This window comes from Cryptosporidium muris, genomic scaffold, assembly GCF_000006515.1.
Source record: "Cryptosporidium muris RN66 scf_1106632373451 genomic scaffold, whole genome shotgun sequence".
Classification (NCBI taxonomy): Eukaryota; Apicomplexa; class Conoidasida; order Eucoccidiorida; family Cryptosporidiidae; genus Cryptosporidium; species Cryptosporidium muris.
In genome coordinates, this window is record NW_002196575.1 from 261697 (window position 1) to 274564 (window position 12868).

The window sequence follows — 12868 nt, forward strand, 5'->3', positions numbered from 1 at the left end:
GGAAGTAGGTTTTTAAAATTTTTTATACTTGTGAATGTTAACTTTACACTGGCGGTAATCTTTTCCGTTTCATTTGTAATTTCACAAAGGTCTGCCAAAATTTTACTTGCGTAGCTATATAATATTTAATGAGTAAAAATGTTGGGAATTGCAAATTACTACTTAATGGCAAATTTGCTATTACTCCGGGGCAGAATATATTGATTGTTTCATTAGTTGTTATATTTGGCCCCTATGTTATTTTTTTTGCTACAGTAGCTCCTTGGTTAATTAATCATGATTACTACTCAATATTAGTGATAAGTATTATGTGCACAGTTGTATTAATTCCAGTATTCCTATTTGCATCATTTGTAAATCCTGGAATAGTGCCTCAGGAATCATTAAATCCAAATAAAACATATACAGCACCATCATCTATAACCTTAGATATTCCAATCAATGGACATATATTTAGAGCAAAATATTGTATTTCTTGTAGAGTATATAGATCACTTAGAAGTGTTCATTGTAAATTATGTGGTACCTGTATTGATCGATTTGACCATCATTGTCCTTGGATAGGTTCATGTATTGGATCGGGTAACTATAGACTATTCCTACTTTTTATCTCTGTGCTCTCAGTTGCGGAAGTCCTGTTATTAACTGGATCATGTATTATGGTCTTGAATGTCGTACATGAATCCGAAATAAAGAGTGCACACTCACATCATGGTTTGATATTTCTTGAAACAATGAAAATAGCAGCAGGAGCTGTCATAGTAATGGGATTTTCCTTTTTTACAGTAATATTTTCCTCTATATTAATGTTTTTTCATTGTTACCTGTGCTTTGTAAATCGAACTACCTATGAGCAGTTAAGGCATACCTTTACTGATACATCCAATCCTTGGAACTCCGGATTGGTACGAAATATATGTGAAGTAGTACTTGGTAACTGCATAGACTTCTCAAATGACTATGTAATAGGTGATAAATAAGAAAATTACCTGTACTAAGAGAACTTATTGATTTTTTATTAAGCTAATAGCATCTGGCGGGACTGTGTTCGAAGTTACAAATGTCGTAAGAAATCAGAAATGGAAAATAAAACAGGAGATAATTCTTTTAACAAAGAGCTCGCTAGTTCAAATACTTGGAGATACTCACTACTACGATCTATTGCTAATAAGTTGGAGAAAGATAGTAATTGGTTTGATATTCGTATATGTTGGTGTCCAATTATTAGTGATACCGTTGTTACTGCATTTAGAACAAGTGACAATTCAGATTTTATGAACTATTCTATAATATTACCATTTGAATATTATGGACTGGTAAATATTGAACATCTAATAAATTATTATGGAGATATTGAATATGATTTTAAGAGTTGCGAATCAAATAGTATCAGAGTACAAGTTATATGTGCCTATATTGGGTGCAACAATGACTTGTTGTTGCAGGCAGTTTCACTTTACTAATTTTAATAGAAGTAGATAGCTGATTTATTACAAAGTAGAGTGCGTATTTGAAGAACTAGTGTTATTTTTAAGCAATTTTGCAAGAGACTTTAATGTATTAGTCTTCACTGTCTTGCTCACTTCCTCATAATCTCGCTTCAGGTCAGAATTACTTTTTGTTTGTTGAGAAAGGTGTATCAGATCCTGCAGAGGAAATAGTGTTTTCTTGTTTCATAAGATGGGACTTTGAACTTACTAAGTTTTTAATTAATGAACTAGAATTGTTGGATTTAGTGAGATTTGATATTATTAAGTCTATATCCTCGACTAATTCTGAATGTAAACGGAGACATTCACTTCTAGGGAGAAAATTGTGAAGTTTAAATGTAAATTGCTCGGTCATAGTAACTTCCTTTACTTCTAAACTACTTTAATACCAGGAGCACATTTGCAGTCCCAATACCGCAGCAACAGGGCGCTTATTAAATTAGGTATTTATTGAGCAATTTCAGGTTTATATATTTCCCTTTGCACTATACATTATGTAATATATATATATTCATAGCTCCTAGTAAAAATGGTATCAGAGATATACTTTCAGAATACTGGTTGTAACTCTCTTGTTGTACCACCATCATTACTTTTTGTATATGATGGATACAGAGCATTAATAAATATAGGTGAAAATACTCAGAGATTCTGTAATGAGCATAGAATCCGCCTGTCACGTATCTCTGACATATTTATAACTTATGTTTCGACAGAGACAGTTGCTGGATTACCTGGAATACTTCTTACAGCACAAAGTCTTGGCAATAAGAAAATTAGAGTTATTGGACCACCACCATTGCTAGAATTTGTAACAATGATGGGCTACACTATTAAAAAAAAAAATTTCGGAAGTAATACTATATCATTTACTTTTAATTATGATGAGAGTAGCAATGATTTTGACTCATCTAAGAATATGGATATTGAAGTTGTAGAACTACGTACTGAAAGTGAACTCTCTTTTGATGTTCCAAACTCTGTTCTCATGATAGATTGTGGAATAAGGGTTTATTTTGTACAAGTTTCTATTAATAATAGTCAGTTTACTACTAATTATGATAGAAGAAAAAAGAAGAGGGGAAAGATGGATAATAATGAGTCTGTTTTTGTAGCTCAATATATCTTCGAGTACCCAGATATTCCAGGGAAAATAGATAGTCAAAAGGCAAAATTACTTGGTATTGAGCCAGGACCACTTTATGCTATATTGAAAAGAGGAGAAAGTGTTGTATTACCTAGTTCAAATATAGTAACTCATGATCAAGTATGTGAACCTCCAACAAAAATTCCATGTAGCATCGTTATTCATCCTCTAAATGAACTTCACTATACTGAAGTTATATATACTCTCTTTAATTTCTTAATAAAAATGCTTGAAATAAAAGGAAGAGAATTTACATCTGAGTATAGTATGGAGGGTTATATTTCATATATCTTTGATTTTTCTAAACCAACTTTACAGTTAGTCTTAAATGAATTGGATAAAATAGGTCAGCTAGACAAACTTAGCACTTTATTTTTCTCTCAAAGTAGACACATTTATATTGATCAAACAGATAAACCCATTCTATACTCTCCTTTTGTTGCAGCATCAGTGCAGCAGAATATCTTACACTGTATTTCAGCATCTATCTTCCCAATTCCAAAGACAGAAAGAAAGGGTATATCTGAAGTATCAAAAAATATACTTCTTAGTCGGTATGATATATTCCCATTAAAAAGACAAAATAGCTCATTTTACAATGATAAATGTATATATGAACTATATTCAACTGCTAAAGATGTAATATTTTCCAAATTAAGTAATTTGTCTTCTGATATTGAGCATTGCAGACAAATACTTAGAGAATGTAGTGAAGCTCTACAAAACTCTGATTTAAATATGGATACAGATTCCTTAATAAATAAGAGAATTTGCTACCCATATTTATATATATTAGGAACTGGCTCTGCTATTCCATCGCGCTATAGAAATGTTTCGGGAAATATCATTTTAGTGAACAAATACACAAGTATTTTGCTTGATTGTGGTGAAGGATCAGTTTCACAAATATTTTATTTGCATGGTTACAGGTTAGAAGAACTTCTCAAATTCATTACAACTTTAAAAGTGTGCTTTATTTCTCATGCACATGCAGATCATTATATTGGTTTGCTCCAGCTTATTCAAATTAGACTGAATTTGCTTACTCAACACTGGAAGCAAACAAGATTTACAGAAAATTTTATTATAAAGAATAATAGAGGTTTAACATTAGAGTTTGAGAATAAAGATACCTACACTGAGTATAAACTTGCACCTCTTATTATTATTGGACCAAGGAAAATAGAGGAGATATTGAATTTCCATGCTAAGAATATATGTAATAATGAGAAAGTATGCAGTGGGAACGTCGTAAGAAGGGATGAGCTATTTATATTTATTTCAACACAGGAAGTTATTTACAAATCATTAAAGATTAGTCAACATACAGGTATAATTTATAAAGCTGATAGTGAAGTTAATAACAATGGATTAACCAAAATAAATAGTTTATATTCTAAAATATCTTTGGAACCTTTTGTTGTAGAGCATATAAATGACTCTTATGGGGCGTGTGTGAAATTCATGAACTATTCAACTTCAGCTATATACTCGCTTGTTTTTTCAGGAGATACTAAACCATGTGAAAATGTTGTAAATGCTGCTAGAAATTGTGATATTCTAATTCATGAAGCTACCTTTGGGAATGAATTTGCTGAGGAAGCTACTAGAAAGTTGCACTCAACTTTTTGCGGAGCTGTATCAAGTGGTTATAATAGTTGCTCTCAAATTACCTTGCTAACTCACTTTAGTCAGCGGTATCCAGTGACTCCATTCATTGAATTTAATGAGTCTATATTATTTAGATATTTCCAAGAAAAGACATTATTTGCAATTGATCTTGCAGCAATTCCATTGAATTTCGTTAAAGATCTTCCATCTTTTTTCCATTCTATAGGTGGTTTACTAAGGAGAATTCACAGTAGTAGGGATAATGATAGATAATAGCTTAATATATAGGTTTTGAAAGTGTATTATAGGTTTCAGATTATATCCCACAAATTTATACAATGTAAACTTGATTCTCTAGGCTTCTTACTATCATCAGATTCTAACAATAAGCATTCCCAAAGATCAAGATTCTCAAGTAGTAACCTTCTAATAGTTCCTGACTTTAGCCTTGTTTTAGCTGGAAATCTATGATTATAGTACTTAATTTTCCCTCCATTTTTATTAAGTAAATGCTTGATTGATTGTATAACTACTTCTTCTTTAACAGCATAAAAAGGTGATGAAGGGGTGATATTGATATTAGAAGAGTAATTTACAGCTGGTATAATATTAGACAATTTTCGAATGGTATTGCTATAAAGTGTAGTGGGAATAACCAAATGAGCATATTTCGAATTGTTTTGATGTAATAGTTCTGTTTTTGCAAGGAGATAAAGTTCTTTATTGATAAAGTGGTTCCGTGACTCAGTAAGTGAAAGTGTGGTATCAATAAGGGCAGCATCTCTAAATGAGCTTGACATTGCATTTTCTTTAATTCTATCTGATGTTCTTGTCGGTTTATAAGGATCCACATTATTTGTTAAATTCTTATTAAATATCTGAGTATTTTGTAATAACTTTATGTAATAATGAATGGAGTCATCTTTACATGTCTCATCAGTAGGGATTACTTCACATAATAGATATAAAAAGTGAGGACAAAATTTCGAATTTAATTGGAATACAGGATTAACATTTCCAGAGGGTTGTCTTACAAACTCTTGAGTATGAGTAGAGCCACAGTTATATAAAATATTAATAACTTTGACTTTTTTGATATCTGACATTTGAAAAGAACTTTTCTGTGATAGGATCTCAAGAAAAGGTACAACATGTATTCCACTTTCGGAAATTTGTTTTGAACTCTCCCAGTCTAGGTAAACAAGTAAATTTCCTGTTCTAAAGTAAACTAAATATTGATTAACCTTAGGGATAAAATCGAGTATTGTGTAATTATACTTCTCTTCAGGATAATACATATTTTTAGCAATTATATTTTCACTTTTCATTTTGCTCAACTCTAGTAACCCAAGTGAAGAGATAAATTGTTCTCTATTTAATGTAAAACCCAATTTCTGAGTTTTAGTGATCTTTTCATACGAACCAAAGCATAATATAAATATATCTGTTGGTATTGCAATGAATATCCACATCCTAAAGTATATTGCCAAAATGGATAAATATTCACGAAAATTGATCTCTACCTCCACTTCATTAAGTAAACTTTGAATACAATTTACTTCTACATCCCATTTGTATAAGAATAAGTTAACTTCTTTTATATATATGGTATTTAAATGTTCAATAATACCTAAAATTTCTTTGCAGATAATCTTAACTAAATTGAGTATATCTTCTAATATAGTTTTAAGTATAGAATTTGAGTTAGTAACAAATATATTATCATTCAAATAGCAAAATATTTTAGTGATAATATCCAGTACATTAGATGATTCAGAATATTCAAAAAAGCATTTAAAAGATAGTGGGATGTTACACTTAAGATATACAATGAAAATTTCTCGTAGCAGTGACATAGCTGCCAATATAAACTCGAAATATATGTCTGCAGATAAAGATTTGCTTGAAGAGCTTAAAGTACATATTTCTTCTTTTCTTTTGAGGCTTTGTTGGATATATTCACTAACTGTAGTTTTACAAAAGTTAGCTTCATTATCAACCATATGACTAAATTTAACTTTCAGCTGTTTTTCTGAGGGGATTTCATTATCCAATAGTGAAAGTAATAGTCTAATTTTCTCTTTTCCTTGAAGAATATAAAATGACTTTACTTTCTCTCTAGTGGTACAATTAATATTTGAATTTCCACTGTAGATAGTACTTATATCATTTAATGAATTATGTTCAGTTCTTAAGATATCATTTGAAGGATTATAGAGGTGATTTTCTATTGTATTAGTTATGTAGCTTTTTGAGTCTTTGGGTATTGTTTTATTATATGAGTTTATAGATAAGATTGATTTATCTATGATCTCAACCATTATCCAAATATCACTTTTAGAATTTTGTTGAATAACAGAATTAAGTGGTGAACTAACAAGCTCTGGATAAAAGTCCTCAAATGCATAATAACGGTTACCACATCTATCTTCCCCTAGTAGTACATCAGTTTGATCCGGCAAAGTTGAAGATTTCAAATACTTAGAGCAATTAGAATCTTCACTAATTAGTTCATCTTTTGATTCGACTAATCTTTTACCAACAGGCCCTGTCCCAACAACCTCCACTAGCCAATGCATAAGCTCCAATTTTCTGCTACCAGAAGGCATATCACTTTGTATATCTAGGTACCTAAATATCTCATTAGCCTCAAAAATACTTGTACCGAAGTGTTTAGCTTTAGATTGATCAAGTTTCCATACACACTTGTTGGAATTCATTCCAATAAAATTCTTGTTAATTGAGTTAACTATAGATTCGCTAAAAGAATGAGACATTTCATATACAATACGTCGTAACATTACTGGCCAAGTGATATTATCAGTCCAAATTTCATTGCAGCCTATATAACTCAAAAGCGTTAGAGGATAATTAGTATCTACACCTTTATTGCAACCACATTGACATTTATCAACTGTATAATCTACAAATCCACATGTTTGTTGGTGTATTTGGTTGTCTAGTAAACTATTTGAGAAACTATTTATTAACCAATATTCATAAGGGATACATTTAGAATTACAGTAATTCAGTATATTGCGTGTTTCCTCGTTAATTTGAAAAATTGAAAATGGGTATATTCCATTACTTTTAGATGATATGCTATCGCAATGCTCAATAAGTAGTTCACACAATTTCCCAATATTCAGAGAGAATAAACTTACAGGTATTAATTGACAAATTTTGTCAATTCCCTCAAGCTTACGACTTATTTTCAATACTGGATCAAATTTTTCATTAAATTTAATTTCAGTAAATTGTTCTTTTATCATTGTGTTTAAACTTGTAAGTACCTCAGAAAAGAATTTTTGCAACATATTTATTACATTTCTAGGATGAGGAAGTTCTCCACCACTATATGCTAGTAATTCAATTATAGAAATATATGAGGAAATGAATGGAATATTAATTTTACGACCAAAAGCTCTGAAGAAATCTGCAACTACTAAAATATGTAGTGACTGAGTAATTGAGTCGCCAAATAATATCCCATCATATAATAGTTGATTTAGAGCCAACATTTTTGACTTAGAATAAGCATATTTCTTTGGTTTAGGCTTAGCAGAAATGCTGCTATGCATTTTGCCTGTTGATAAGACCAATTTTTCCTTAATATGAGTATTATCCAATAGTGAACTTATATTAGAAGAAATATACTCTTCTGACAGCGATGGTTCACAGTTTGATATTAGCTTTATAATACGATTTTTTAATGATATATAAAGTTGAGAATCTAATAACTTCGGAATATTGTATGCCAATGAATATTGTCTTAAATGTAATTCAATGCATGGTAATAATTCCAATAGAAGATATTCTGAACAGCCATCGATTATAATTGGAGCTCCCCAAGGAGTTGAAGATAGCAATGTGCTATCTTTAAATTTCTGGATATTCTTTACTAATCGTCTATGTGATGCCTTGCCACTTTGTGGTGTATCAGGTATTTGCTCATTTAAAGTACTATCGGTTAAATCTATATGTTTGATTGTGCTACTAACGTAACAAGGTGACTTTCCAGTTATTTGATCAACAAACGTTTTTATACCACCTTTATGAAAATTTTGGAAAATGACTGTTTTAATAAATCTAGTTAAAATGTCAAATTTAATTTTGCCAGAAGAAAAAGTCTTGTTATACCTTGTAGCAGGGCGATCCAGACGATAGCAAGCATCAAAAACAATCCTATTACTTCCTTTAGAAGTAGGAGCTTTGCTGTATAACCAAATATAAGGGATATCATATGGTTTTTGGCCGTAATCAATAGACCACGAGCAAATAGCAGTAGAAATCTGAAATAAATTGCTATTCTTAAGTAATTTCTTATTTATACAATTTCCGTTTTCAACTTTTTTAGGTACATATTTTCCACCACTTTGCCTATATCTTGTTAGCTTCCTGTAGTTTTCCCTTAATATCTTTTCTTTTTCAGAGTCTATATTATGCACAAGCTCTGAAGGAATTAAGCTACCAATAAGCAAAAATTTGCTATTTAATTGGGCCTCATCTAAGCAAGTTTCCACCTCATATTTAGTTCTATCTTTAGATTTCAACATTTCTACATCGCCTTTTAACTTAAGTCCACCAAATTCAAGCTCCTTTTGTACATAATAATCAGGAATTATATCTAGTGGTATCATTCTTGACTTCTTAGAATTATATATGTAAAAATCAGTAATGTATCTACACTTCATGCCAAAAGGGTCTACATGCGTATATATTTTAGGAATATCATTATCTTTAGTACAAATTGACAATAATTCACATTCATTTGAGGAACTTGTACCAATTACCTTTTCTGATATGTAGAATGGATGTTTGCTATCAATTTCTCTATAGTCAAAGGGGGGTACAAGAGCTTCTTCCTGAGGAACCCTAATATTAAAGCTACTTATTTCTGTGGGTACATTTTCTGAAAGGATTGTATTGGAATATTTTGTATGAATATATTGGTGGTTACTAGTTGTGTTGCAGTAGTTAAACAGAGATGAATCAACTATTTCATTGGTGCATACATAATTTTTGCCAGTGGGGTCACCTTTTGACCCAGTTGCTACATAACTTCTCATTTTAATATTACCAAAATCACTGTATGGTGGTTCATTATTAGTATAAATAAATTGAGAAGTGTTAATTGTCGAAATAGTACAATTTGTCATATTATTGCTACCCTGAGTCTTTATATAAAAGTGAGATTTATCTTCAGCCCCAATATAACTAAAATCTTCATCTAATTGCATTAATTAAAAAAACTCCAAGATTATCCTATTATATATATTTATAAAGTCAATTTGCTATTTTCTAGTGTAATTCCTACTTAGAAATTTTAGCTTAGGTAGTTTCAAAGTAATAATAGGCGCGTATGCCGCTATCTGCCAACTTCCAGCAATGAAGAAGTACAGTGAAGTTACTCTCATCTTGTTAATATCACAATATTTTTGGTCCCCAATACCTTCTAATGATAATATACTTATTTATAATAACTAGTGAATTTCCTTTTTTTCCTTTTGCTCACCTAAATTGTACTACTAGGAGCTTTTAAAACAAGATATAATTAAAACTGAATTACACAATATTCCTAGTCAGTTATATTTTAAACTTTTAGTCAAACTACTAGATTTTATTTAGTAGGAACCCAATCTATCTCAGGCCTGTTGAGTTCGCGCAAGAAATCATTACACTTTATAAAGTGCCCACACCCTACAATAAAATATTGTAAAGCAAACAATTTTAATTTAATATTGTGAACCTACCAATAAAATTCTTCTGTGACAAAGGAGAAGGGTGAGCACTCTTAAGTACTTTATGTTTGTTTTTGCAGACATTTTCAGCCTTTGTTTGTGCCGACTTCCCCCAAAGTAAAAACACTATCTTCCGGTCTATAGAGTTTAAAGTAGATATAACTGCGCTTGTAAAACGCTCCCATCCCTGAAAAAGAAAAGTTTATTAAAAAATTGAAAAGTTTATTACTAAAGAATAATAGTACGTACCAGGCCCTTGTGAGACATTGGCTTTCCTTCTTCAACTGAAAGTAAAGAATTAAGCATGAATACTCCTTGATTGGCCCAAGAAGTTAAATCCCCATGAGGAACATCAGTACATCCTATTTCTTTGTAAATATTTCGCAAACTTGGTGGTACTGTAACTCCCTTCGGTACAGAAAAGCAGAGACCCATTGCTTGGCCAGGTTGGTGATAAGGATCTTGGCCTATAATTACTGCTGAAACTTTACTTATTGGAGTTAGTTTGAAAGCTAAAAACATCATTTGTTCTGAAGGGTAAACTTTTGATATTTGCCTTTTTCTTCTAACAGTTTCAAAACATCTAGTAAAGTATGGTTGAGCTAGTTCACTCTTTAAATATTCAAACCACTCATCCCCAATATAACTCCTCAGCAAACTCTCATATGGAAAATTATCAGAACAATCCGAAAAAGTTATCAAGTTTATTGCATTGTTACTTCCATTACAGTTTTCATTTATTTTCCTTGTTTTCTTCTCTAAACTCTCCACAGAACCTTCAGTATCCAATATATCTTTAACTGATCGCTTGTTATCTGTCTTTTTTATGAAGTAATCCGTAATAGTTATTTTGTTCATATTGCACTTATCTATTATCAGATAATAAACTTACCAAGCGTGGGCATGAAGAATTTTAGCGGGAATCATGAGTTATAACACGAACCTTGGAAATAAATGGAAGACTACACTTAGACTCAGTATCAGCAAATGTGGGCAAATCTAGTTATTTCGTATATTATATTAGTTTTCGTTGTAAACATTGCATATATATTTCAAAAAAAAATACTCAAGTCCAGAAATAAACTGACAGGTTGCCATGTGTTAATTATAGGTGGTTCTGAAGGATTAGGTTATGCCTTTGCAAAGAAGTGTGTTCGTGAGAATGCAATTCATGTATCAATAATCTCCAGATCAAAGTTAAAACTTGAAAAAGCTATGAATAAACTGATTCTTTACAAAGAGAAGTATAATTCATGTACAAATATCTCTATACATTCCTCTGATGCAACAAATACTGTAGATATACAGCAGACAATAAGCAATATTTGCAAATTAAATGGAAATATTAATGTCTGTATTCTTAACGCTGGCTTTTCAGTAGCCAGGGAACTTAATTCAACAACAATAGATGATATTGAATCTTTATTTCGCTTAAACGCAATAAGTACAGTAGTAATAGCTCAGTTTTTGCTAAAGCTCATGAAACAGGAAGGTGGCACTCTGTTATTTGTCTGTTCTGAGTCAGGTATTATAGCAACATATGGATTCAGTGTATATGCTGCTACCAAATTTGCAATTCGTGGTTTTGTAGATGCTTTGAATATGGAATACTACAACTCTAATATACATATTGCAATTACATTCCCCCCTGCAATTGATACACCTGGATTTCACAAAGAAAATTTAGGAAAGCCGGCTTTATGTAAAAAAATTGAAAGTACTACAAATTTATTTAGTGCTGACAAGATAGCTGATAAGTCACTAAGTTATGCACTCTGTGGTGAAAAGTATATTACATTTGGGAAGTTTGGCTTGCCATTGCTTTATCTATTATCAACTACATCACAACCACTGTCAATACTGGGTAGTATTGCGCAAATAATATCTTTACCAATCTGTAGGCTTGCAATGATATGCTTTCAGTTCTGGTTCTCAGCATTAGTAGGAAAAGAAAAATACAAAGTCCAGTAAATATATATTTAACTTAACTAAAAACTAAATCTTCTAATTTGAATTGCAGGAATTCGAACTATAAAGCTTTCCATCATACCAGAATGCTTCAATAATTATCTCAAACTTAACTGTTTGTATTCCCAAATACTTCAATACTTGTGCCTGCTTATTAGTTAAAGGCACACCTGTTTCACAAACTGTGAAGTCACTCACCAATTCATAGTTTTCACCTTGAATTCTAGTCTCCAATCCAAGCTTATGTAGTACTGTATCTGGTAAAGTCAACTTTTCCTTTATATTACAACCAGCAGTTAAAACATAAGAAATCCCTGGAATAGATCCTGTACGTCCAAACTCTAGGCTTGATGAATCTTCACATATTTTCATCATTTCGCTGGGAATTAAATTAGAAAATATCAATGCACGCTCTCCTTTCAGTAATTGAGAAATAGAAGAAATATTGTTATTTATTTCATCCTGCGGCTTTACTCCCAAGGCAAGTCTAAGTACCTTGTTCTTCCCAAAAATGAAGTGTCCATCTCCGAGCTTCTTCCTGAATAGCTTTAGGAGAGAATTCCTCTGATTCTGTAAAATAACAACGTATATATACTTAAAACATGTACAACACTCTCGAACTTTATTTATTAAGTCTATATTTCTCTCCTTCCTTTTATCTTTATCTTTAACTAACGCAGATAATCTCACTCTCCTTGATCTCGCCATAAGCTCCAAGATTCTTACCACCTTGTTATCTCTAGTATATTAAATGTAACTCCTAACTTTATACCTGATTCACCGCAGTACAAGGAGAGCAATTGGAAGCGCTCTATTATAGTTATTAAAAAACATATTATTAGCTACAGGATATAATAGCTTTTAAAAAAGGACTGGTACTTCACTAAATTTCAGAGTTCCTGATGCCTGGT

General features: G+C 31.3%; 7 protein-coding genes across 7 annotated transcripts; 4 read left to right on the top strand and 3 right to left on the bottom strand.

Annotated features, from left to right (window-relative positions):
- Nucleotides 1-128: 128 nt before the first annotated feature.
- CMU_033560 (DHHC zinc finger domain-containing protein) lies at nt 129-980 on the top strand (the record flags this gene model as incomplete). Its single annotated transcript, XM_002141284.1, has 1 exon — nt 129-980. The coding sequence occupies one exon, from the start codon at nt 129-131 to the stop codon at nt 978-980; it is 852 nt and encodes a 283-aa protein (XP_002141320.1).
- Nucleotides 981-1079: 99 nt separating this feature from the next.
- Nucleotides 1080-1463, top strand: CMU_033570 (uncharacterized protein; the record flags this gene model as incomplete). Its single annotated transcript, XM_002141285.1, has 1 exon — nt 1080-1463. One exon carries the CDS (start codon nt 1080-1082, stop codon nt 1461-1463), a length of 384 nt encoding a protein of 127 aa, XP_002141321.1.
- Nucleotides 1464-2019: 556 nt separating this feature from the next.
- CMU_033580 (uncharacterized protein) lies at nt 2020-4521 on the top strand (the record flags this gene model as incomplete). Its single annotated transcript, XM_002141286.1, has 1 exon — nt 2020-4521. One exon carries the CDS (start codon nt 2020-2022, stop codon nt 4519-4521), a length of 2502 nt encoding a protein of 833 aa, XP_002141322.1.
- Nucleotides 4522-4559: 38 nt separating this feature from the next.
- Nucleotides 4560-9488, bottom strand: CMU_033590 (uncharacterized protein; the record flags this gene model as incomplete). The annotated part of the gene is made up of 1 exon (XM_002141287.1): nt 4560-9488. The coding sequence occupies one exon, from the start codon at nt 9486-9488 to the stop codon at nt 4560-4562; it is 4929 nt and encodes a 1642-aa protein (XP_002141323.1).
- Nucleotides 9489-9841: 353 nt separating this feature from the next.
- CMU_033600 (uracil-DNA glycosylase family protein) lies at nt 9842-10971 on the bottom strand. The gene is made up of 4 exons (XM_002141288.1): nt 10882-10971; nt 10239-10804; nt 10002-10176; nt 9842-9948 (listed from the first exon to the last, which is right to left on the bottom strand). Exons 1-4 carry the CDS (start codon nt 10892-10894, stop codon nt 9869-9871), a joined length of 834 nt encoding a protein of 277 aa, XP_002141324.1. The 5' UTR covers nt 10895-10971; the 3' UTR covers nt 9842-9868.
- A 5-nt stretch (nt 10972-10976) lies between these two features.
- Nucleotides 10977-11960, top strand: CMU_033610 (oxidoreductase, short chain dehydrogenase/reductase family protein; the record flags this gene model as incomplete). Its single annotated transcript, XM_002141289.1, has 1 exon — nt 10977-11960. One exon carries the CDS (start codon nt 10977-10979, stop codon nt 11958-11960), a length of 984 nt encoding a protein of 327 aa, XP_002141325.1.
- A 33-nt stretch (nt 11961-11993) lies between these two features.
- Nucleotides 11994-12665, bottom strand: CMU_033620 (uncharacterized protein; the record flags this gene model as incomplete). The annotated part of the gene is made up of 1 exon (XM_002141290.1): nt 11994-12665. The coding sequence occupies one exon, from the start codon at nt 12663-12665 to the stop codon at nt 11994-11996; it is 672 nt and encodes a 223-aa protein (XP_002141326.1).
- Between the last annotated feature and the right edge of the window lie 203 nt (nt 12666-12868).

Excerpts from the sequence above, each read along its gene's own strand:
- CMU_033600 (XM_002141288.1), bottom strand. Across the intron at positions 10,177-10,238 it reads CAATGTCTCACAAGGGCCTG|GGATGGGAGCGTTTTACAAG; the intron begins GTACGTACTATT and ends TTTCTTTTTCAG. Across the intron at positions 9,949-10,001 it reads GTCACAGAAGAATTTTATTG|GGTGTGGGCACTTTATAAAG; the intron begins GTAGGTTCACAA and ends ATTTTATTGTAG.